Consider the following 25608-nt stretch of genomic DNA (forward strand, 5'->3'; position numbering starts at 1 on the left):
CTTGCGACTTCTATCATGCAGCAGCTGTCTGTTTAGAGGACTGCTTGGTGTTAGCGTTTCAAACCATCTTCTCCTGTTCGCTGCATGGTAAAGACTAGCCTATGCCTAAACAGGATCCTAGCAGTAAGGCAGTAGCCATGTGACTGAGCTTAAAGGGCCTACAGTTCGTGATGTGATTTGAGATTCTTCTAGTTGCATCATCTTCAGTGTACATGCAACTCCTTGTTTGGGACAATAATCTCGCACAGGATTGTTCATCGCAGCACACAAAGGTGCAACTCATTCGTCCTGGACGAACACTGCCCAGCGCATCCAAGCAGCGGTCTGCAGGCAATCAAACGCAATTTGAAGAAAAACATAAGCCATCACCTACAAATAGCTGGCACCGTGTAAGATGAACGTCTCATCTCTACAAGAGAAATCAAAGAAGTGGCGAAATGGGAAAATTACACACTGGAAAATATCATGGTGTTAGAAAATTCAGTTTTCCCAAAATTTTGTTTGCCTTTGCCAAGCTGTAACTTTGATAACTGCGGCCTAACCATCCAGCTACGTATAATCTATTCAAGCATAAAATAAAAAATGTTTGCCTAATTTGTATATCCTATGATAAGTCGCCCTGCCACGTTGTCATTGAGAAAGCTGAAATATTCCAGAACAAGTGTACGCACGCACACATTATAGTTTGCTAACCAAAGAATTTCAGTAGCAGCATTTCTGTTATAATGGACTATAGTGCTACAATTGCAGAAATATGGCCATAGCCACTGATTGATCCATTACAAATTAAATAACAATTTATCAGGACCCAGGAACTGAGCTCCAAAGGAAAAGATAAAAACCGAGCCCAGGAGAGATGGATCCACAGTATGAACAAGTTGGAGAAATCTTCCTCTTCGCACTATGATCCAACTTATTTCTATTTAAACATCTGTTTGGCTCTCAGGCCCTGATGGTTCCGCCACAGGTGGTATAGAATCTACCTTGTACCGCAATGTCTAAAGAAAGCATAGCACGCACACACCCAAAACAAAGGTCAGAATAATCCCAACAGGTTGAAAGCTTAACATAGCCGTCTTAATTGCAAAGCACGCCTTGTGAACTGATATGTACCTTCTTGAAGAACGTTGAATAGGAATTATCCCAGATGAGTTTGTATGACCCAGCAAGGCACGTGCAGAAGTTTCCCTGGTATAATCGGCCTCTAAATATATTCTCCAGCAGAAAAACTCACACAACAAAACTGATGGGAATTTACCTGGTCAGAATCATACCGCCTATAGGGCAAGATCATCTGCAAATAACAGCTTCATTCAGAGAAAGAAAAACAAACAAGGAGAAACAAGAAATGAAAGATTAAAGTCTTAGGCATTATATCTTCTCTGACTTAACAACTGAAGGAAAATCTCACGGTTTATGAGAACTCACAGTCACTTCACCCGTAGAACTTACATACTCCACACTGAATCCTATATCCTGCCCAAGAAAAGGTAGATGGATGTTCTTTCAAAACAAGCTAATATATGATGACTAACATGAAAATTTGCCATGAGCATGAACTATTTGCATGTCAATTGCAGAATATATGTCTCAATAAACTTCCAGTTTATGCACATCCAGATGGAAATTCCAGACCCACAAAACAAACATTTTTCATAACGATGATTATTTGGAAATAAAACATACACTAAGGTTCTAAATGGACGAGATCAATGTTAAGGAATCATCTTGTATTATCATATCAACCAAAAGCATCCAAGACAAAAAAATAGAATGCAATATTGTATCACAAAAAAGTATGAATCATATTTCTCTCAAGTTAAATAATAAAAAATGAGAAAAAAAATCAAAGAGATAAAAGCATCCGTTGAAAATTTTAATAAGCTATGAAGTAAAAACTATTCAGTTTTAAGATTTTAGACATATAACGATACTCACCTGCTATTAAAGAAAATGTCGGTGTCTACAAAATGATGATGAACCAAAAATATGCAATATGGAATATCCCAATAGTACCGAGACACTCGTTACACTCATAATAATAGTTCAATCTAAATCATGTAATCTATAGATGGATAAGCCAAATCGATACCATAGCCACATGATAGTTCATAGCTTCCCTAGTTTGGATTACAATATGTAAACCTCAATACTCATTTCTTTTCGAATAAAATATTCGAATAGCTCCTAAAGTACATCTTGTGAATGTTGGATCTGGTTCATCTCATCCATGGCTACAGATACACGGATTTCTTCTTCATTCATTACCAATCCTCAAATACCAGCTGACACAAACATTTCAAGGTGCGTTATTGTTCAATCGGTGATGGCTCTAGTTTTTTGACATTGGCCTTAATTATGAACTGAACAGTTCTTGCATCTGAATAATATCTCTACAAGCTAATTATGGTACAAATCAATCAAGTCCTGACATGATTGATCCGTCAACTGTTATTTTTAATCAATTGATGTAACGACCTCAACTCATACCCAAGAAAAAGTGCAATTTTTTTTTAAAAAAAAACCATTGCGGAAATCTTCCCAGAGACCAAGGGCCTTTACAGTTCCATCACAATTAGGAAATCCGAAGAACTACAAAAAATCTTACACCCACCGTTCAAACCATGGTTGCCAATTGAAGAAGCGGGAAGCGAGGCACTTTCAAAATTTTAGGAAGCGGGAAGCGTGGGACCACTTAAGAGCGAGTCGGGAATCGTCTCGGAAGCGACCTAGGAAGCGAACCGGAAGCGACCTAGGAAGCAAGGGAGAAGCGAAAAAATAAAAATAAAAAATACAAAAAAAAAATAAAAATTTTGGAGAAGCGTGAGGGAAGCACGGGGGAAGCGCGCTTTCCATTAGAGGGAAGCATGTTCCCCATTAAAGGGAAGCCCGCTTCCCATTTAAAAGTGGCGCTTCCCCGCACGCTTCGGAAGCGCGACGTTTCGCGCTTCCGAAGAGCGCTTCGGGGAAGCGGGCTTCCCCTTTTACCTAGGTGCTTCTGGTAACTCTGGTCCAAACTATAGCAAGCCAACTTTATTAATTTAAAAAATAATAGGGTCATGCGAAAAAGCAAAATATCAGAGTGTATAAAAATTAAATGAAAAGAAAATAACCACACTGTCCAAGAAAATCTGTCAAACAGTCATGTGGTCCCCTCGTGACTCCTCTCAAAAGCAAGTCGCTTCACTGAGTCTGTAAGGCTACGAAAAACACAAAAGTAGAAGTGTCAAAAATCCAAAGAATTATGTGTATGAATCCCTTTAATGAAACAAATAAGCATAAATAATACAAATAAGATTCATGCAATAATTTAGAAGGACATTACCAGAACAATTTTCATAATTTCATTTAAGCAGTAAAGATATTCAGCATGCAACATAATGCAATATCATAATATTAATTGTGCATCATAAGGAAACAAATAAATATGCATGATCTAATGCATAGCGGGAATATGCATAATTTCTTTATACATGCATGAATAAATTATTATCTTTCATTAGAGTATTTTTTTCATATGCATGTCTCTATTAGGATACACACATTTAAGTTTCTCTTTTTATTACCATTGCTCGCGGATACACCAAACGGGTAAAAAATCTCGATGTCAAGTAGAGTTTCCAGGATAACTTAGCACACAAGTTATATTTTATTATTGGGTTCTAAACTTGGTCCTCGACCGAATCAACCTTCGGAACATTAGACCTCTGCATCTAATATCGGGACACTAAAGACCTCCACATCCAATAATGTCACTTTCTTAGTATACCAAAATAACAGTTGTGTCTACATACTACCCCCAGGTAAAGTGGCGGATTCTCCCTAAAATTGTGTCCAGAAGAAAGAACCTCAATATCAGATTCAAGGGTAATAATAATGCACACGGAGTTTTTGTATCCTCGTTGTTTTTCCAAAACTGAAACTCTAAAAGTCTCATTTCAACGATGGGATATCTCAAAATGTATATTACATTGTTTTCTTTCTTTATCTTGTTATTAATGGCTAATTCATTAATTTGCAATTCAGCATGCAAATATCAATACTCAAGCTCGCATATTTCCATGCGAGACCCATCATGGGACCACAGCCCGCGGAAAAACATAGAACAGTGTAATATAGTGAAATAATATCAATGTGACTTTCGCGATGCATTAAAACAAATTAAGAATTAGCAATCCAAGCTCAAGCTAACCAGGCCTACGATGAATTATTTTGATCATTGATGCATCATATGCAAAAATCATAACATCACGCCATATATGCAATGATATCAACGTGTTTTTTGATGCACATTCATATATGCCAATTTAACAATATACATGACACAATAACATTGATATGCATGCACATGAGTTCACATAGTCATGTTAAATGTATGCTTTCATTCAATACACATGCTCATTCATGAATCAAACATATGAACACTCATGCATTTATTACATGTAAAGACATATCATTTCAAGTATGCCCCTGTACATGAAAACAACTGTAAATCAACACTTAAATTGAGCATGACAGACAAGGTGCAAGCACACGAGTATTCCATTCTCTTGTATGCAGTACGCCAACTTAAACTCAATTACAGATCTAAGAATTTACAAACCAAACTTAATTTCGTTCAAGTTATAACAGGTAGAGGTAATATGCATGATTAACTTGTAATTACACATGCACTCAGATCATATGTCAACAACCATAACAAGGCATATGATACATTAAGCACTTAAACCATTAATGAGTGACGCATAAATGCATTTGCACATTCAAAACGTAAGCATGATAAACATGAAAAGGAATTGAATGGTGATGCACTCTTAACAGAAAATAATTATATATATATATATATATATATATATATATATATATATATATATATATTTCAAAAACTGCCCAGTCGAGCCCCTACTCAATTGGGTTCAGCAGGCTCGACTGGCCTGGCAAGCCAAGCCTGATAGGCCAGCCAGCATGTGGAACAGGTCTGGTTGGTCTGCCGACCAGACCCAACGCGTGGCCCCCTGCTAACTCCCTTTGTTTTTGTTTTTTGGTAGGCATCTGCCCAGCCAAGCCCCTACTCGGTTGGGCCTATGTGGCTTGGCAGGCCTGGCCTGGTAGATCTGTCGAGGCCTGGCACATTTGCCAGTGCTGCCCAGCAGAAAGCCAACTATAGAAAGCCTACATGACTGGATGTAACGCCCCAAAATTTCTTAACTTGACAAGTAAAGTTTTCTGAGGGAATTCCCTGAAAGCTTGAACTCTGTTGTTCTGAAAACCCTTCAAAAAGTATCTTTCTATTTTGGAAATCAAGTTTTTCAAATCCCAGGCACGTTAGCTCGACAATCCAAACATGATCACGGCGAAAAATAGCAGACAACTGAAAAGAGTACTAAATTCTTAATAAAAAGTCACTGTACAAGGAAAATCAACAGGAGGCCCAGCCCCAGTTAAAACAAAAACCCAAAACTCAAAACCCTGCAACGACAACCAGAAGTCTGGAAGGAAAAGTATAGCCTCGAGCCACGTCGCATGCACTGTTGATTGTCTGTCACCGCTACTTGTCACATGCCCATAAAATGGGTTAGTCTCGCGAAAAACTAGTAAGAGTGCAAAAAAAACAAGAACAACTAGCAGGTAAAGCAGCTAAGCATACCATAGCAACAATACTAAGAAAAAATATATTGCACAGGAAACTCGTCAGTATGCTAGCACGTAATACCACAAGTATGCAAAAACAACAGTTGAATGGTGAGCATGCTTAATTTAGTTATCACTTGTTAACCGGTCATGCGGGTATATACATGACACAGGAGCCGAAACAGTCGAGACCAATCCGAGGGTTTATTATGCTATGTATTTTAAGATACCTCGGTTGACTGATTGAATCTTATCCTAAGGGGACGACCGATGGTCGAGAGAGCAAGCCCCCAAAGGCCCAGTATGGATGCATCCAACTTTTGCAGAAGTGTTAGGCTATCTAGTGCAGCCCCTTTCCCCTAATCTCCGATGATCGGGAAAACCGAGTCTTTTGCCCGTAAATAGCCATTAATGGCATGTCCATCGAAGTTGGTACCCTTTGTCCTCTCTCTTGGCGAATATAGGTCGAATCGAGCACGACGGGGGTTTCTTAACCGTCGCCTCATTCTTCATGCTTTGGTCCATTAGACCCAAACGAGCATCTTGCATGTGAAGGCGCCTGAGACCTTTTAGGTGTATTTTAAATCAGTATCATTGCACGATCAAGGCCTAATTTGTCTCGTAGTACTCATTGCATCGTGCCAACCATATTAGTGTTGCAACAGTACCAAAAACCAAACGTTTGCCCAAACTCAGGAAACAGCAGCCCTTCGTGCAACGAGGCTCTTGTCTCGAGTTAAGAAAACCAGTGTCATTTTATAACTCACTGCAGAGTTCGAACGTTGATACTTGCACTCTTACGCTAGGCTAAGCTCTGCTGTCGAACCCTGTCAATCTACGGCAGGGTTGAGACTACGGCATTAAAAAGAAGAGTGTCATATATATGTATGAAATAGCAGAAGCAACAACAAATGAAATCAACAGGGACCAGGATTGCGAAACAGTCTCCTGGAAGTAAAAGACAAGAAAGGAAAGTGCAAAAAGAGAAGCCTTAACACATATAGCGCGACGACAACGAAAAGTAAAGTGCAGAAGGGAAACGGGATCAGGATCGCGAAACTGCGTCCTGAAAGTAAAAGACAATAAATAAAGGTACACTAAAAGGAAAGCCTTGGCACATATAGCGCGATGGCAACAATAAGTAAAGTGCAGAAAAAGTAAATTGAAGGAAAGGACGTACATATATACTATATGTAAATGTTTTAATTTATTAGTTAAGTCATTTGTTTTTAGCAGTTCATTGTTCGTGTTCCTTTTTACGCAAACCCCTACCTAGAAGGGGTGCGAGGGTCTATACGCTTGCGAGCGTAAGTGATCACTGTCTCAAGCCGCGTAGCACGAGAAGGCTCCGTGGTGCAACTTGCAAAGCTAAAAAGGTCAATATGCCATAATATCACGAGGAACGGGTCTGGTAAGACCTGCAGTGGTACCGGACCCCAAATACTAGGGTAGGCAGGGAGCTCAGCTCCCTGCACAAGAAGGACAGAGGCAGCAAGGCAGGGAGGGAGCAGAGGCTCCCTGCCAAACCCACCTTAACAGGAAACAAGGCAGCGAAGCACCGCCTCCTGCTGGAAACGAAATAGGAAGAAAGCAGGGGGCTTCGCCCCCTACTGAGAGGCCGAAGGAGGCAAAGGGGGCAGAACCCCCTGCCGAGAAGCAATAGGAGAGCAGGGGGAGCTTCGCCCCCTGTTGAAAAACACAAGGCAGGGGGCAAAGCCCCTACCGAGGAACACAGGAAGGTAGGGGCCTCGCCCCTTGCCAGAAAACGCAAGACAGGGGGGCGAAGCCCCCTGCCGAGAAACATAAGATGGCAGGGGCTCGCCCCCTGCCGGAAAAACATAAGAAGGCAGGGGGCGAAACCCCCTGCCGTAAAACACAAGGCAGGGGGGCGAAACCCCCTGTCGGAAAACATAAGGCAGGGGGCTCGCCCCCCTGTAGGAAAACACAAGGCAGGGGGTCGAAACCCCCCTGGCGGAAAACATAATAAGGCAGGGGGCTCGCCCCTTGCCGGAAAACATAATAAGACAGGGGGCGAAGCCCCCTGTCGAGAAGCACAATGAGGCAGGGGGGGGGGCTTACCCTCCTGCCGGAAAACAAAAAGGAGGCAGGAGGGGCCACCCTCCTGCTGGAAAACCAAAGGTGGCAGGGGCCCACCCCCCTGCCGGAAAGCCTAAGAAGGAGGTAGGGGTGGCACCCCCCTGCCCTGCCGAGGCCGCAGGCAGAGGGGTTCGCTTCCCCCTCTCTTGCAGGAAAACATGAAGACGAGGGAGAGAGGGGCTCACCTGGAGGTCGCCGGCGAAGGCAGACGGCACCGGACGGAGGCGGATAGCAGGTGTCGGCGAGTGGCAGCGACGGCGAGGAGGGGGGAGCCGAAGAAAGAGGGAAATTGGAGGAGCCGAGAGGGGGGAAAAGGGGCGTCAGGGAGAGGAGAGGCGACGGGGAGGGGAAAGCATTAGATGTCCCCCCCCCCCCAACTCCATTTATAAGCAGCAAAGGGGGCGGGCGCCGCTCGGTAGGCCCTTACGGCCTACCGATAGCCCTTCTCTTTACGGGGCTCGGATCCGGATCCGACCCGGGTCCGGATTTTTTTCTGGGTTTTAAACTGGACATCCAAATCGAAGTTATAGTAAGAGTAGGGAGACAGATTCATATTCAAACCTATGCAGCTAGCTCTCATATAAGTATGAGTAACGATGATCTGAAACCAAAATCAACTATATGTGTAATTGTGTATAATATGAGAGCATATCACAGACTGTATATGTGGAAGCAAATATTTTGTTTAGATATACACATATTCATGTTTAAACAAGCATGCATCTCCATACTATCTTTTTGATAATCATGCATAACATAATAGTTACAAAACTACACGCATCTGCATAATCTTTTTCATTCAATACACATACCTTACCATGAACCGTGTGTCAATTCATCCTCCTTTTTATTTTATTTTATTTTATTGTTTTGTAGACCAAGGACTCAGCCGACCCAGTCAGTTGGGTTTGTCCTGGCCAACATAGCCCAGCCGACAGGGGGTCGGCTTGGGGCCTCACTTGCTTGACATGAAAAAACAGCAACAAGATAAATATTTGTAAAAAAAAAATAGTTTTCTGTTTTTTTTAATAGGTTATTTACACCTCACCGAACTAGTCGGCTGGGGTTCGGCTACGGCCCAACCGAGCTTAGTCGGCTGGTCTGGCAGCCCCTACACATGCCCAGACCAGGCCAACTGAATCCAATTCAGCTGGGCTGCCAGTTAGCCCAACAAACCCCCCTAAAGAAAAATGGAATGAGAAGATACAAATTACATAAGTTGAAAAAAAAAACAGTTGATGGAAATACATTTATCCTAATTGGAGGACATACTCCATGTCCTGCAGGTTTTGCGTTGATTTTATTGTCACGGTTCTGACTCAGACTTTGATAGATACACTTGCTGGGCCTGACTGTCAGGTCTACGTGCACTTTCGAATAGGCATGCATATGCAGATGTAGGGACTCAGGTAAGCATACATATGCATATGAAAAGATCAAGTATGTATGTATATGCCCCTTCTTAATTTTTTTTTTTCATTTCAAAATACCTGTGTATATAGATATACATATGCACATAGATTCACTTACAAATACACATGTATACACGGAATTCTGCATTCAATTTTCACATGAATCTAACAAGGATACATCGATATAGAACATGCAGATCGCAATATATGATTATCTCTTCTTCTTTTGAAATATACATGATACTGAGTTTCTATCACATGCTACATGTCTCCAACGATCCATACTTTGGACTAATCGTGGGAAACAATATTTATAATAGAGCACACACCCAATACACAGCTTCTATCATAAATAAAGTTTTGTTTTACTATAGAAATAGACATACAGAATTTCTTATTGACCCGACGCATAGAATTAAAAATACATCCAATAAAGAGGATTCATAAATCCTCAACCATGTATTATAGAGTGAATATCCGGATTCACCCTTTTTTCATGGATTTCCATCAAAATATTGCATGGAAATCCAATCTATATTCAATTTCTCACTTGAATCAAGAGAGGAAACCCGTACCTTCACCGTGAGTCTAAAAAAAGAATAGTGTTGATGGTGAAAACGTCGGATGGCTGGAGATCAAGTGATCGCTCTCTTCTTCTTCCTCTCTTCCCCCCCCCCCCCCCCCCTCTCTTCCCCCCCCCCCCCCCCCCCTCTCTCTCTCTCTTCTCTTCTCTCTTTTTTTCCTTTTTTCCCTTTTCTCTTTTCTTTCTTTCCCTTTATTTTTTTTTTATCTTAAATAGGGTAAGAGGGAGGTGATGCCCCCCCCCCCTTTCTCCAGCCCTTTCTAGATGGGCTGGAGAAGGAGAGTTTCCTCCTTTAAGGACTCTCTCTCTCCCCTTTCCAAAAATTTTTCCAACTCTTTAAGTTTTGACTTTTTTGAAAGTTTCAAATTTTTTAAGTCTTTTCTAAAACTTATTTTAGCCTTCTTAGGCATATACAAGGACTCTTTTAAGAAGTCCTAAACTGACAAACTGCTCCTTTTTCAGAATTAATAAAATTAATTAATTATTTATTTAATATTAAATAATTAATAATTATCTAGAAATTTCCAAAAATAGGCAAATTAAATTGGGAGACTTCTTAACCTTATTTAACTCCAATTTAAAGCTTTTTATTGAATTTAAAGCTGAAAAATCGTTGGGCATGAATTTGGATCTAGATCCAAATCCATCTCCAAAAATCCAAATGGGTTTTGGACTGGATCAAATCCAGATTAATATGGGTTTTGGATAAAGTCCAGATCCATATTAATTTGGATCAAATCCTTCGAATCCAGTCCGATCCAAATCTAGATCTGAACCGACAAACTGCTCCTTTTTCGAAAAAAATGAGATTTTCGAGCCAACCGGAACTCGAATGCGGAAAAGTAACATATCGTTGCGCTCGGCATTCCGAGACGCATCCAATGATAAATAACATGAATATAAAATTCTGAATTTCGCTAAAAAATAACCCAAATTTCGCTTGAATTTAAAAGTCGAACATAAAACTCATTCCCACATTTCGATTGGCTCGTCTCGACCTTGTCGATGAGACCTGGGCCACGCCCAGACTCAAAAGCATCGGTCTAATAACGATGTTCAAACGATTTTTCTTCTATACTTAGCCAAATTTTCGAAAAATCTCAAAATGACTAAGCATGAAAATACGCAATATTACAATTGAATTAGCTTCCAAACATAAGGGAGCCACCTGCTTATGCAAAAGACCTTAACCTTATTATCATTTTATAGGGGACTGATGGAAGAGATGTAATAGAGGATGAATTGCAATTACCTACGTAAACGAATGTTGACCTATGTCACATGGGTGCGGGTGCGGGTGCGGGTGCGGGTGCGAGGGTGCAGCACTTTCAAAAAACTTGGGCGCAAGGTTGCGGGAGTGCGGCAATATATATATATATATATATATATATATATATATATATATATATAATTTTTAAGTTTTAACAGTTAACAACGGTAACACTAATGAAAACACAAGTCCTTCCACTTTATCCATCATTTTTGTCCTGAAAATACAAAAAAAATTATATTAAAATCAATTATGCACATAATCAAGATTTATAATATTGAGTGCAAGGTCAATAACATATACAATAAGTTCTAAAAAATATAGTAGTAGTATGTATAAATAAATACCGAAAGGTACGAAAAAAATATATAACAATAACATCAATCATTAATGCAAAGTGAACACTCCTAAGCATAGGATTATAAAAAATATATATAAGTGTAGAGTCTGCACTCTGCACTCTCCAGACATATTTTCACTTAACATGCATTAAATTAGGTATCTTTAGTTTTATGTTTAAATGGGTTTCTAAAGATATCCAATTAAAATTAACAGTCTATATTGCAGCAAAACTTTGTCATAAAAAAACAAATGTTTTGGTTGAATTAATTCGATATCAAAGCATATTTTCTAGCAACAAGCCATGATAAATGCATCTACAATACATGCATGTTCGGATTTAGCCTAAATCCAATACTATGCATGTTCGAATACTATGCATGTTCCTGTCTCTCTCTCTCTCGTTCCATCTCTCTGTTTCCTAAATCATTTAGGAAAAACACCAACAACTATGCTTTCTTTTTAAAGAAATCCAAAATATGAGTTTTAAAGGAATCCAAAATATATATATTATACATATATGAGAACTACACATATTAGGCCAGATAGAAATTTAAATTTCATTAATACAATTGAAATTTGAAAATTAACTAAATAGATAATAAAAACTATCTCTGTTAACCAAGATCTATTAAGTTCACCACATAATGCATTGCAACTCCTATCCAACAAGTAAAACCAAAAAATCTGAATTTTGAATAAATACGTTTGTTACATTTAAAAAGAACCAATTTGATCAAAACCATAAAAAATCTCAAATCTGAACAAGAAACTATGAAAACTCTATCTCAATCAGACCAAAGCTGACAGATTGTGAAGTGAGAGTGAGAGACAAAGCGAGTGAGAGATGGAGAGAGAGGGACTGAGGGAGAAAGTTCGGGAGACAAAGAGATGGAGAGAGCAAGAGTGAGAGTAAGTGAGAGATGGAGAGAGCGAGTGTGAGTGAGTGAGAGAAGAAAGATGGAGAGACAAAGAGAGCGAGAGAAGAGAGTGTGTGAGAGATCGAGATACAGAAAAAGTGAGAGAAGAGAGACAGAGACAGAGACAGAGGGAGTGAGATTGAGCGAGAGAAGAGAGATGGAGAGATAAAGAGAGCGAGTAAGAGTTCGAGAGATAGAAAAAGCAAGAGAAGAGAGCGATAGAGTGAGAGTGAGAGACAGAGCGAGTGAGAGAGAGGAACAAGGAGAGTCAGAGAGAGAGAAACAGAGAGATGGAATGAGAGAAAGGATGTAGTGATGTGTGTGTTAAATTATGTATATATTAATATATATATATATACATATACTTATATATATATACATTCGTATATATATAAGTATATATATACATATATGTATACATAATTTATTTTCTTTTTCTGTACAACCAAAAACCCAATAGGGGTGTTTTGGTAAATTACCATGTATTTTTTCTCTTTTGTATTTTTCCTTTTTTCTTTCTTTTTCCCTTTTTTCTTTTCCTTTTTTTATTTCTTATTTTTCTTTTTTTAGGACCATAAGGGGCCCCACCCATCTAGTCGTTGGGGCCCCAACGATCATATTTATGACCGTTGGGGCTCCCAACGACTAGAAGGGAGCCCCCCCTTTATGGTCTCCTTTTTAGCTCTCCTCCTCTATAAATAGAGGAGGTTCTCACTTGTAATGGCATGGGGTTTTCACCATTCTCTTTCTTTCTTCAATAATATTCAACTTATGACTTTAAGTCATTTCCTACTTTTGTGAGTTTTGTGTGTACACCTTTAGAGTTTGTGTTCTTGACTCTTGTGGTCACTCTTAAAGAGTGCTTTTGCTCTATTGGTGCTTCTGCCTCTTTTCATTACATGGTATCAGAGCTCGGTTGGTGATTGGGCTTCTCTTTGTTATCTTGGGACGTGTGCCTCTCAAGCTTTTGAAGAAAGGAAGAATATTTGGTGTCGATGGAACGTGATTCTAAAGTTGAGCTTTCTTTTAAGCTCAATGGGTCAAACTATCTTATGTGGGCTTCCGCCATGGAAAATCATCTAAGAGGTAAGAAACTTTAGGGTTTTGTTATAGGAACTACTCCCGAACCCTCTCTTGTTCTCACTAAAATCGAAAATGAGGTTGAAAAAGCTTTAGATGGCGATGAGCGCATCAAAGCTATCAATGACCATCAATCCAAAGTTGAGGATTGGGAGAGTAACCATGCCAAAATTTTAGCATGGTTTATGAACAATGTAGACCTTAAAAATTGTGCTAATATTTCCAAATTTAGAAGGGCCAATGAGACATGGTTTTTCCTTAAGGGTATGTATACCCAAAAGGATCTTGCTCGACAATTTTTTTGTCAAGAAAAAATTCATTCCACCAAACAAATGAATATGAGTGTCCGGGACTACTTTAGCTCTCTAACCCCTCTTTGGGATGAACTTGCTCTTCTTGAGCCTAAATGGGTGGCTCCGGAAGATATTGAGTTAAGAAGGAAACAAATTGAAAAAGAACACTTTTTCCAATTTCTTCATGGTCTTCGACCGGAATTTGAACAAGTTAGGGCATCCCTTCTTCATAGAAGTAAAGCCTTATCCATTGAAGACGCCCTTGCCGAAATATGCCAAGAAGAAACTTGACTTGGCCTAAGCATTAAGAGTGATGAAGTTTTGGTCGTTACTAGGCTCGGATCAAATGTAAAAGCATATAGACCTCCTCACTTTAACAAAAATAATGGGCTTAGAAAGGGAGTGATATGTCATTATTGTAATGAACCGGGACACAGTAGACCGGTTTGTCCCAAACTTAAGGGAAAAGTAGCCGCGGTTGGAGAAAATTCTCCAAAGAAGGAAGAAGAAAGTGCCAAAGAGGGAGATATCAAAGAAACTCTTAATCATATCTCCGAAGTTCTCCAACATCTTCTCAAGACTTCTTCTTCAACATCTGGAGCCGTCATCGCCTATTCTTCATCACCTCCAGGTATGTAGATACTAGACTCCGGTGCTTCTTTTCATATGACATCTCATAAAAACTCTCTTTCAAATGTTTTTTTCCGAACCCATATCCTCTTATGTTTCAACGGCCGATGGAACATCTTTGAAAATTAAAAGTATTGGAACACTTGATTCTCAAAACTTTTTCGTTCCTAAAGTAAGAATCGTTCCAAAAATTAATCTAAATATTTTTTCCGTTTCCCAAATCACCGATCATGGATGTCAAGTCTCTTTCCCACCTAAAGATTGCACTGTGCAGGATCTCCAGTCAGGGAAGCTGATTGGGCAAGGCCATAGAAGGGGTGATCTCTATTTTATGGATTTTTTGACTCTTCCATCTAAGTCATCTTGCAATCTTGTAAAGGACAAAAGTATTGAAATTTGGCATGAGAGACTTGGTCATCCAAATTTTGTAAAATGTCTCTTTTTCCTTTTTTGAACAATACTTGTAAAGACAATCACATGACTTGTAAAGATTGCATTTTTGGGAAATCTAAAGCTACTCCATTTCCTCAAAGAAATTATTTCACCACTCGACCTTTTGAACTTATTCATTCCGATGTGTGGGGACCTTCCCCTATTTTGTCTAAAGGAGGATTTTCGTACTATGTGGTCTTTATTGATGACTTCACTCGATTTACATGGATTTACTTCCTGAGTCGCAAATACGAAGTTTTCTCCTTCTTTAAAGAATTCCATGCGATGGTTAAAAATCAATTTTTGGGAAACCTATCAATTCTTAGGTCTGATTCGGGAGGCGAATACATGTCCAATGAATTTCAAAGCTATTTAAAAGAAAATGGAATTTGTCATCAACGTTCTTGTCCCAACACTCCGCAACAAAATGGTCTTGCGGAAAGAAAGCATAGACACATAATAGAAACCACAAGAACGTTATTAATTTTAAAAAATATTCCAAAATCCTTTTGGGCCAAAGCGGTTTTAACCTCAACATACCTTATCAATAGAACCCCTTCATCTTCTTTGAAAAATCTTTCTCCATTTGAAAAACTTTACAATATGTCTCCCGATTATAAAAGACTAAGAATTTTTGGATGTAAATGCTTTGTTCTAACTCACAAAAAATGATAAACTTTCTCCTAGGGCTATTGAATGTATTTTCTTAGGATATGGCGAAAAACAAAAAAGGTTATCAATGTTTTGACATACTCAAAAACAAACTTTATATCTCAAAAGATGTCACTTTTCTAGAAGAAGAAAATGGTTTTTCGCACCAACCAAATGAAAATATTGATTATTCATTTTTATTTGACTTGTTGCATCAAGAAAACATCATAGATGATCATATTGATTCTAGTGAACCTCTCATTGAAGATCATTTTGAACATCCAAATGATGATCAAAATTTAGAAGAAAATGTTTTAAGACAAATACAAGTCTACTCTAGAAGGAATGAAAGAAATCTACCTTGTGCCCTTGAAAAATTCTCTCAAAGTGAGTCGATCGAAGAAACCTCTTAAAGAAGATCAAATCGTATTTCCAAAATACCAAATAGATTTGTATCTTATGATTCTTTTTCTCCAAACTTTCGAGCATGTCTACTTGCTCTTCACTCCTTTCATGAACCATCTCATTACAATGATGCTAAACAATATGCTTATTGGAATGAAGCTATGGAACTAGAACTTAATGCTCTTAAAAGGGCACAAACTTGGAAAATCATTGATTCACCCAATGGCAAGAAACCCATTAGATGTAGATGGGTTTTTAAAGTAAAAACTAAGAGTGATGGTTCATTAGAAATATATAAGGCTAGGTTAGTAGCCAAAGGATATGCCCAAGAATACGGGGTAGATTATGATGAAACTTTTGTCCCAGTTGCTCGAATGACTAGTGTTCGAGCTCTTATTGCTATAGCCTCTGTTAAAAAATAGCCAATTTTTCAACTTGATGTCAAAAATGTCTTTTTGAATGAAAATTTAAATGAAGAAGTTTATATGGAACCTCCTCCAGGGATGAATTTAAATGAAAAAATTTTAAAATTAAAAAAGGCCTTATATGGACTTAAGCAAGCTCCTAAAGCTTGGTATGACAAGTTTAGTAATGTATTAATCAATTTAGGATTTACTTCTTGTTATACTGACACTGCTCTTTTTGTTAAGAAGACAGGTGACTTCATTGTTATGCTCTTGCTATATGTTGATGATATGATCATCACTGGGAATGACAAAAAGGGGGTAAATGATGTAAATTCTATGTTAAAAGAAACTTTTGATATGTCTGATCTTGGATACTTGAGATATTTTTAGGAATTGAGATGGCTTATTCGGCGCGATGATACATCCTATCTCAAATGAAATTAGCTGCAGAAATTTGTACCAAATCAGGAATATCTGATGAAAAGAAAGTTGAGACTCCCTAAGTTATCAATGCAAAACTAAGACTTGAGGATGATGTTCTTCTTGAGGATTCAACCCCCTTCCGTCAATTAATTGGATCCCTCACCTATCTATCCATCACACGTTCAGATATAGCTCATGCGGTTCATGCAGCAAGCCAGTTTCAGCATGCACCTACTTCGGTTCATATGGCGGCCGTAATGAGAATTGTGCGATACGTCAAAAATACCATCTCCAAGGGACTCTTCTTATCCTCTTGCTCATCTCTTGAGTTAACTGCTTTTACTAATGCTGACTGGGAGGAAATCCCAATGATCGTATCTCAATTACGGGTCTTTGCATTTTTTTAGGTGAATCTCTCATTTCGTGGAGATGTAAAAAGCAGCAGAAGGTTTCACTATCATCCACTGAAGCTGAATATCGGGCCATGAGTATGACAACTATGGAAATCGTATGGCTCAGAAGTCTCCTTGGTGACATGGGCGTCCTCATTTCCACTCCCACCAAGCTCTGCTGTGATAACAAAAGTGCGATATACATTGCAAGCAATCATACTTTTCATGAGCGGACCAAGCATATCGAAATGGATTGTCATTATGTTCGAGACGAATATCTCAGAGGAACTATCACATTACCATATGTTACTTCAGAATATCAACTAGCTGACTTCTTCACCAAAGCGCTCCCAACTCCACGATTTATGTTTCTTCTTAGCAAACTTTCAGTCTTTTCCTCGTAAAGTCTGAGGGGGCGTGTTAAATTATATATATATATATATATATATATATATATATATATATATATATATATATATATATATATATATATATATACATATACTTATATATATATATATACATTCGTATATATATAAGTATATATTTACATATATGTATATATACATAATTTATTTTCTTTTTCTGTACAACCAAAAACCCGATAGGGGTGTTTTGGTAAATTACCATGTATTTTTTCTCTTTTGTATTTTTCCTTTTTTCTTTCTTTTTCCCTTTTTTCTTTTCCTTTTTTTATTTCTTATTTTTCTTTTTGAAGGACCATAAGGGGCCCCACCCATCTAGTCGTTGGGGCCCCAACGATCATATTTATGACCGTTGGGGCTCCCAACGACTAGAAGGGAGCCCCCCCTTTATGGTCTCCTTTTTAGCTCTCCTCCTTTATAAATAGAGGAGGTTTTCACTTGTAATGGCACGGGGTTTTCACCCTTCTCTTTCTTTCTTCAATAATATTCAACTTATGACTTTAAGTCATTTCCTACTTTTGTGAGTTTTGTGTGTACACCTTTAGTGTTTGTGTTCTTGACTCTTGTGGTCACTCTTAAAAAGTGTTTTTGCTCTATTGGTGCTTCCGCCTCTTTTCATTACAGTGTGTACCTGAGGATACTCTTTGCCGGCTTCAGGAGGAGAGATCATCATCGGCGTCGGGGTCGGGAGGAGAGGTCGTCATTGGCGTCGACTTCAAGAGGAGAGGTCGGGAGGAAAGGAAGGGAGGATTAGGGCAAAAAAAAAATTGCCCTAATCCTCCTCTCCTCGGCCCATTTTATCGGGCGTTTTTTTTTAAGTCTAAAAGTTGGACATAAATGACCCTAGGTGCGTTGACCGCACCCAAGGTCGAGTTGACCACACCAGGTGCTGCACCCGCGTCGACAGCGACGCGGGTGCGGCACCTAGTTGGCCGAATCCTTATGACATAGATGCTGACCGTAAATGATGCATGATTTAACAAAAAAAATTTAAGACCATCAAAAGATGTGGAAAGTGTAGCTAACAGATAAATTATGTAGGACTAGATGAAGTTGAAACATGTATGAATGCATGTGAGCCTGACACAGACACATCATATGCAGTTGCACCCGTGATGCACCATTTTAGAAAGAAAAATCTTAGTGAACGTAATCAGCATCACCAGAACAGAAGCAGGGCACTAGCCTTGGAAAAAATAAGCTTCTGGTGCATCTGGAAAAAATACAATCTTGTTTCACAAATAGAGTCTGAGGATCATGAGGTAATTTTGGAAGAATGGTAACAATTGATATATGAAACCAAGGGAAATTATAGAAAACAGAAGTAAATAGCAAAGGCAAGGTGGACCTCTGCCTATGGCTAATAAACTGATCTGGTTGCCTAAATTTCTGGATGAGTCACTGCATCCAAAAATCCCACTAAGACTCTTGAATGGTCTAATCCAATGGCATCAACTGTTGCATGTTATAGCTGACTTGGCTGTTAGGCCACAACAGAACATAACTATTTGTCTCATGAATATTACAACCAACGGAAAGCACAACCTACTGAAATTTGGTCCACCTAATTTAAGTTGTCACTTCCTAGTTGTACCTAGTGCAACAATTGTGATTCATGTTACACACATACCTTTTTCAGATAAGACTCATAATTTTAGCTGAACATGCTTTAGAACCAATGAAGATGCATAATACATATATGTGAAAACTCTATATATAAAAATTGTATCCTACATGATAGCATCTTCTGTCTCCATTCACCAACAAAAATGCTTAACAAAGAAGCAGAACCATTTCAACACTTGTATTATGCCAAACAAAAGTAAGTCTAAAACGAACCACAAGCCATACATTTTTCCCAAAAGAGGAAGTAGGTCCTAAGGTCAAGCCTGAAATCATTTTTGAAGGTTTTGAAATGATACCATGTTAATCTTTCCTTGAATCAATGAGAACTCCCAAGCAATGTAGGAGTTTACAGAGTCAACTGTCAATAAGATCTGAAACAGATGAAATTCAGAGCCACTGTAAGCAAGGAGCAAACAATTCCACTCGAATTAAATATAGCTTTAGATCACAAGTGTAATAACCAACAATTGAGTAGGCAGGCTCACGTTACCAGTGAAAATTGTAATGATTTCAATTTTGATCCTCAAAAGTAATTCTTATGTCAAAACAGGTAAAAACCAGCAAAAAGATAAGGGTTGACTTATTTTACTTTTTTATTGTATACAAAAACTCCATCAAAGATGCACCAATACTGCAATCTCAGTATAGATATGCTAATTGCCTTTTGTTAACAACCTTTAAGTTCTCACTATTTTGAAACCTGAATTAGAAGGCACTAGAAACACTTCGAATAGAGTAGACATGGATGAAGCTAACAATTTTAAAAAACAATCTGTCTGCAGCCCATGCTTCATTTGCATAAGAAAGTCACAGACCAAAATACTTTCTAAAATAAAACTGAATACATGAATGTAAGGTAACTGTATTTGCAAATAAAAAAGATCAATTACTTCAGAAGCAGACCTCGTAAGTTTTTCCTGCAGGAACTACCATTTCCTTGAAGTCATCATTCCTCCTGTAAAAGAATCAACATGATTTCAATAAAAGACAGTACATTTGCAGTCAAGCTGACATGGTTTAAGCACTTTGGTAAACTTTAGTGCGTAATAAACATGATGGTTCTTCATACTGTGCCATAACTCAAAGAATACAACCATACACAATTCATGACATTCTTATGGTATAAAATAAAATCCTCAAGGTTTACTTGACCATTATTTGCCTTGGCAAACTGCAATTCTGTATGAGACTTTTGCCAGCATGAATTATTTTTTGACACACGAAATACCCACCCAAGCATATTTAAAATACAACTGAGTAACTTTGGTTTTCCTCTAGATATGTAATGTTAGTGATCTAATAGTCAGGTTCTATATAGCACCATAGAAATCTCAAGCTGGACGGACTAGAAATTTTACACATACAAAAGTCTGCATTGATTTATCATGTGAAATATTCAACAAATTCATAGGGACCTCTCTTTAACAGAAAAAGGAATTTTGTAAGTGTCCACTATCCAAAAAAAGAACCACTATGGTACTTTGAAATGCAATAGGTGTAATAAAGAATGGTGATCTTGATAAAATCCACTACTTTTAAGATAGCAGAGAATTTTATCAAGGAAAAGAAGAAAGCTGTAGTAATGAGAAGTCATGTGGAAATGAGAAAGTTACTACTGCTGTGCAATTTTACATAAATCATCTGATCTGTAATATCCACTACAAGTTGGGCATATTAACATCATACATACATACATATACATAACTACAGACACACATGCCCACTGTCAAACAAGGTCCCAAACTAATGAATACCTAGTGGTTAAATCCGCACAACTTGGACAATATCCAAATAACAGGATATGCTCGAGTCTTGAACAAGCATATGGGTTATTTGTATAGAAGGCATGGAATTGAACCCCATTGACTTGCTCAATAACTGGTGCTTTTACCTTGACCGACCTAGTAATTTGGGCTCGGATGAAGCAATAAGCAAAAAGGTGGTCACAATTCGAGATGGATAAGGCCGTCAGCATGTAAGAAATTTGGCTTCAACACAATGACAAATACCTCCATGACAAGCTCACATGTCTCATCTCATTACAAATACACATCCAAGGAGACATAAAATCTTGTGCTAAAGTGGCCCAGTGTAACAAGGATTAATGGTGGGCATTGATAAGTGTTAAAATGTGTGTATATATATATATACTTGCACATATATAATCTATATTACATATATATATATATATATATATATTAAACATAAAATATATATGTAATATAGGGAGAAGCCAAACTAAGTTTGAATGCTCCCAACGGCTAGAAATTCTAGCCGTTGGGCACAGTCAAACTCAGTTTGACTGCTCCCTCTCTCTCTCTCTCTCCCTTGTGTATATATAAGGGTGTTCTCCCCTTTGTTATGTATGCCTTTTGGCACACTCTCTTTATTGAATAAATTATATTTTTTATCCTCTTTGTAGAGTTTGTGAGAGTGATTCTTTGGAACTCTTTGTGGTTATTTTTGTGGATGTTGTGTGTTTCTTGAGATAACACTTTCGTTGAAGATTGAAAAACCTTTGGTTCATGATTGGAGTTCTCTTGTTTTCTTACATAGTATCAAAGCTTGGAAGTATTGAAGCTCATTTGAAGTATCCTCCTCAAAAGTATTGGTGATCTTGCAAGCGTTCAAGTGTTCATAAAATTCTTTGGTGGAGGTGTGCTCGTGCCCATTATCTCTCCTCTCTTCTTTCTTCTTTCTTTATCTTTCTCTTCTCCTCTCATTAGCCCTTGTAAAAATGGATGGCAATGATAATGTCACCATTAAACCCATAAAACTCAATGATTTCAATTATGTAACATGTGCTTCTATCATGAAGCACCTTATTTGGGAAAAGGGATCGTTGGGACTAGTAAATGGATCTAATCCAGAACCCAAGCTAGTTCTCATTAAGGTAGAGGGTGAGAATAAGGTTCCTCTAACCGAAAATGAGAAATCTAAGGCTATAACCTCTTATGAAAAGAAGTGGAAGGAGTGAAGGATGGGGCATGCCAAGATCATGTCTTGGCTTATTAGTAGTATGGATGTAAAAAAATGTTCAAGTCTTGCTGAATTTGAGCATGCCAACAAGACTTAGGATTGTCTTAAGAGAATGTATTCTCTTAAAGATATTGCACATATATGCGGAGCACTTTTATCAATTCATTAACGGTCTAAGACCGAAATTTAAATCTATAAAGTTTATTCTTCTCCATAGAGGAAAAGTACCCTCTATTGAAGACACTATAGAAGAATTGAGTATGGAAGAAAAAAGATTGAAAAAGCATGTAAGCAAAAGTGAAGATGACTCGGTCTTAGCTGCCTCTCGACTGGGAAACTATGCTAGTGCATATAAGCCACCTCACTATAGAAGACAAGGAAATGACTATGAAAGAAAGAAAATCATTTGTTATTTTTGTCATGAACCGGGACACATTAAGCCTCAGTGTCCTAAACTAAAAGGGACATTTGAAAAGAAGGTTGCGTCGGTTGGCTCTCCTCAAGAATCAAAGGACAAGAACATTCCCATACCTCAAGAATCATCTATTGGAAGCATGTCTCTAGCTCAATTAGTTGAAGCCCTTCAACCTCTTCTTAGAGGGTCATCTTCCTCAGCTGGGGCTGTAATATCATCTTATTCGGACCCAAGTAAGAATTTTTGGCTTTTTTATTCTGGTGCATCTTTTCACATGACCCCTAACAATGATAGCAACTCAAGTGTGTCAAAAGTAATTACGGCCGATGAAACACCTCTTGAAATCAAAGGAATATGAAGTTTTGAAAAGGATATTTCAAACTCAAAAAGTTTCTCATTTCAAAAATTAAATACATTCCTAAATTAAACTTGAATCTCCTATCCGTATCTCAAATATCTGATTATAGTTGTAATATCTCTTTCTCTTCAAATGAATGTTTGGTGCAGGATCGTCAGTCAGGGAAGTTGATTGGACAAGGCCATCGAGAGAGAGGTCTCTACTATATGGATTTTTTGGAGATACCAAAAGATGCTTTTTGTTGTAATGTCTGAAAAATGGATTTTAAATTATGGCATAGAAGACTAAGACATCCCATTGTATCTTAAATTCAATTTTTTTTAAGTTTGGAAAAATTTTATAATATTAATGATTTCACTTGTGAAGACTATGTTCAGGAAAAAATGAAAAGATTACCTTTCAACGATAGAACTTTTGTTTCATCTAGACCATTTGAGTTGGTTCATTCGGATGTTTGGGGTCCAGCACCAATTGTGTCTAAAGGTGGATATGCACGTTATGTTATTTTTATAGATGACTTTACTAGATATACTTGGATTTACTTCCTTAAATATAAATCTGAAGTATTTTTTCATTTTCAAAATTTCTATAAGATGGTCAAAAATAGATTTGAAAATGATATTTCTATATTTCGTACTGATTAGGAGGAGAATTTTTGTCAAAAAAAATTAAAAATTATCTCTACTCACATGGAATCACGCATAAAAGATCGTGTCCACACACCCCACAACAAAATATCCATGTTGAGATAAAACATCGGCACATTATTGAAACTTCAAGGACTTTACTTATTGGTGCTATGTGCCTAAGGTTCTTTACACAATATCTCTCCAACTAAAAAACTCTTTACACACTCCCCTGATTATTCAAGATTATGAATTTTTTGTTGCAAATGTTTTATTTTTACCAATAAGAATGACAAGTTTTCTCCTAGAGCTATTTATTGTGCCTTCTTTGGTTATGCCGATAACCAAAAAGGATATAGGTATTATGATTCTAAAAATGAAAAATTATACATCTCTCGAAATGTTACCTTCTTGGAAAAAGAAAATTTCTTTGATAAGAATCAACCGAAGGAAGTAACAAAGTATTCTTTTTTGTTTGACCTTGTCTCTAAGCAAGATATTGACAATTGTGATTGTAAGCATGATTTGAAGAACATTATTGAATCTAATGACTTTAAACCACCCGATGAATTGCCCCATAATGATCAAACTTGTATGCAATATTCTAGGTGGAGAAATCAAAACCCTTTAATGTGCACTTGAAAAGTTTTCTAACCTTAGTAAACATAAATTGCAAATTAGGAAATCATCTAGAGTACCAAAACCTTCATCAAAATTTGTAACATATGATTCATTTTATTCAAAATATAAAGCATGCATAGCCATGATTCACTCATATATAGAACCCTCATCGTACGCTCATGCTAAAGAACGCCCTGAATGGGTGGAAGCTATGAGGGTAGAACTTGAAGCCTTGGAGAAGGCTTAAACTTGGTCTATTCAAAATCTTTCACCAGGAAAGAAACCCATAGGTTGTAAATGGGTATATAAAATAAAAACCAAGAGTAATGGAACCCTTGAGCGATATAAAGCTAGGTTAGTTTCAAAAGGATATTTGCAAAAACATGGCAGTGACTATGAAGAAACCTTTGCACTGGTTGCCTGCATGACTATGGTTAGAACTCTTATTGCAATAGCTTCAATTAAAAACTGGTTTATATACCAAATGGATATTAAAAACACCTTTTTAAATAGAAATCTTATGGAAGAAGTATACATGGAGGCACCCCCGGTATGAGTCTTTCTCAAAAAAAGACTTTTCCCCTTCAAAAGGCATTATATGGGTTGAAACAGGCACCCAAGGCCTGGTATGCTAAGTCACACGGACTCGGCTAAGGAGGCGCCGCACCCGAGTCGACACGCCCCGACACGGGTGCGGCTTCGGACTCAGTCAACGTAGAGTCAGACTCGGTCAACGAGTCGAGGTCGAGTCCGTCCACATTTTGGACTCGGTCAACTTTGATCGAGTCCAAAAATGTCCATTTTGATTTTAAAATACGTTTTGGATCCGAGTCGGATCGAGTTCGGACCCGACCCAGATCCAAATTTCATCTGCAGTCGAACCCTAAAAGGGGTTTGTCGACAGAGGGAGGGGCTTACCCTCTCGATTTGCCTCTCCCCCTCAGCCCCTGCAGCTTTCTCCTATACCCACGCCGACGATCCAAACTCTGGCGACGATACGCACAGGTGCCAGCCACCGTCTCCCCTTCCGTCAACACTCAACAGGTATGTCGACCCTCCTGCACCCTCTGCTCGCAGCCTCCCTCCTTGCACCCTCTGCTCGCAGAAGAGGGGCTCGACCCCTCTTTGTGCCTCCTATTCACAAAGGAGGGGCTTGGCCCCTCCTCGTTTCACTTATGTCAGGCAGGCCCCTCCCCCCCCCCCCCCCCTCCCTGCACCCTCTGCTCGCATAAGAGGGGCTCGGCCCCTCCCTTTGCCTTCGATTCACAGAGGAGGGGCTCGGCCCCTCCTCGTTTCCTTTCTGTCCGGCGGGGCAAGGCTCGGCCTGTCAGCCGAGCCCCCTCCTTCCCCCACTCCTTCTTACCCCTGCCGAACAAAAGGGAAATGAGGAGGGGCTCGGCCCCTCCTCGTTTCCCCTACTGCCTTTGGCTTTTTAGCAAGGGCGAAGCCCCTGCCACTGATAAGGTTCAGCAGGGGCTTGCCCTGCCCCTCCTTTTTGCGTTAGATAGGGGGTAGGCCCCCTATCTCGAACCTGGTTTGCAGAGGAGGGCCTGGTTTGAACAGGGGGAACGAACCTGAAGCTCCTATTACTAT

At 38.7% G+C, this 25608-nt stretch overlaps 1 protein-coding gene across 3 annotated transcripts in view; it reads right to left on the reverse strand.

Moving 5' to 3' along the window:
* Positions 1 to 682: 682 nt before the first annotated feature.
* Positions 683 to 25608, reverse strand: part of LOC149833586 (uncharacterized) — an 87238-nt gene continuing 62312 nt past the window's right edge. For 2 of the 3 annotated variants that reach the window (XM_090010884.1, XM_090010883.1), the window contains 6 exons: positions 19920 to 19971; positions 19313 to 19387; positions 1429 to 1476; positions 1259 to 1294; positions 1114 to 1188; positions 683 to 998 (listed from right to left, as the gene is read on the reverse strand). In XM_090010884.1, the coding sequence (XP_089867010.1) occupies positions 924 to 998; positions 1114 to 1188; positions 1259 to 1294; positions 1429 to 1476; positions 19313 to 19387; positions 19920 to 19971 (361 nt within the window). In that variant the 3' untranslated portion in view covers positions 683 to 923. Of the gene's footprint in view, positions 999 to 1113; positions 1189 to 1258; positions 1295 to 1411; positions 1477 to 19312; positions 19388 to 19919; positions 19972 to 25608 lie in introns of all 3 variants that reach the window. The other variant, XR_016432703.1, reaches the window with a different exon arrangement.

Source organism: Nuphar pumila, chromosome 6 (assembly GCF_984573655.1).
Source record: "Nuphar pumila chromosome 6, dmNupPumi1.hap1.1, whole genome shotgun sequence".
NCBI classification, from domain to species: Eukaryota; Viridiplantae; Streptophyta; class Magnoliopsida; order Nymphaeales; family Nymphaeaceae; genus Nuphar; species Nuphar pumila.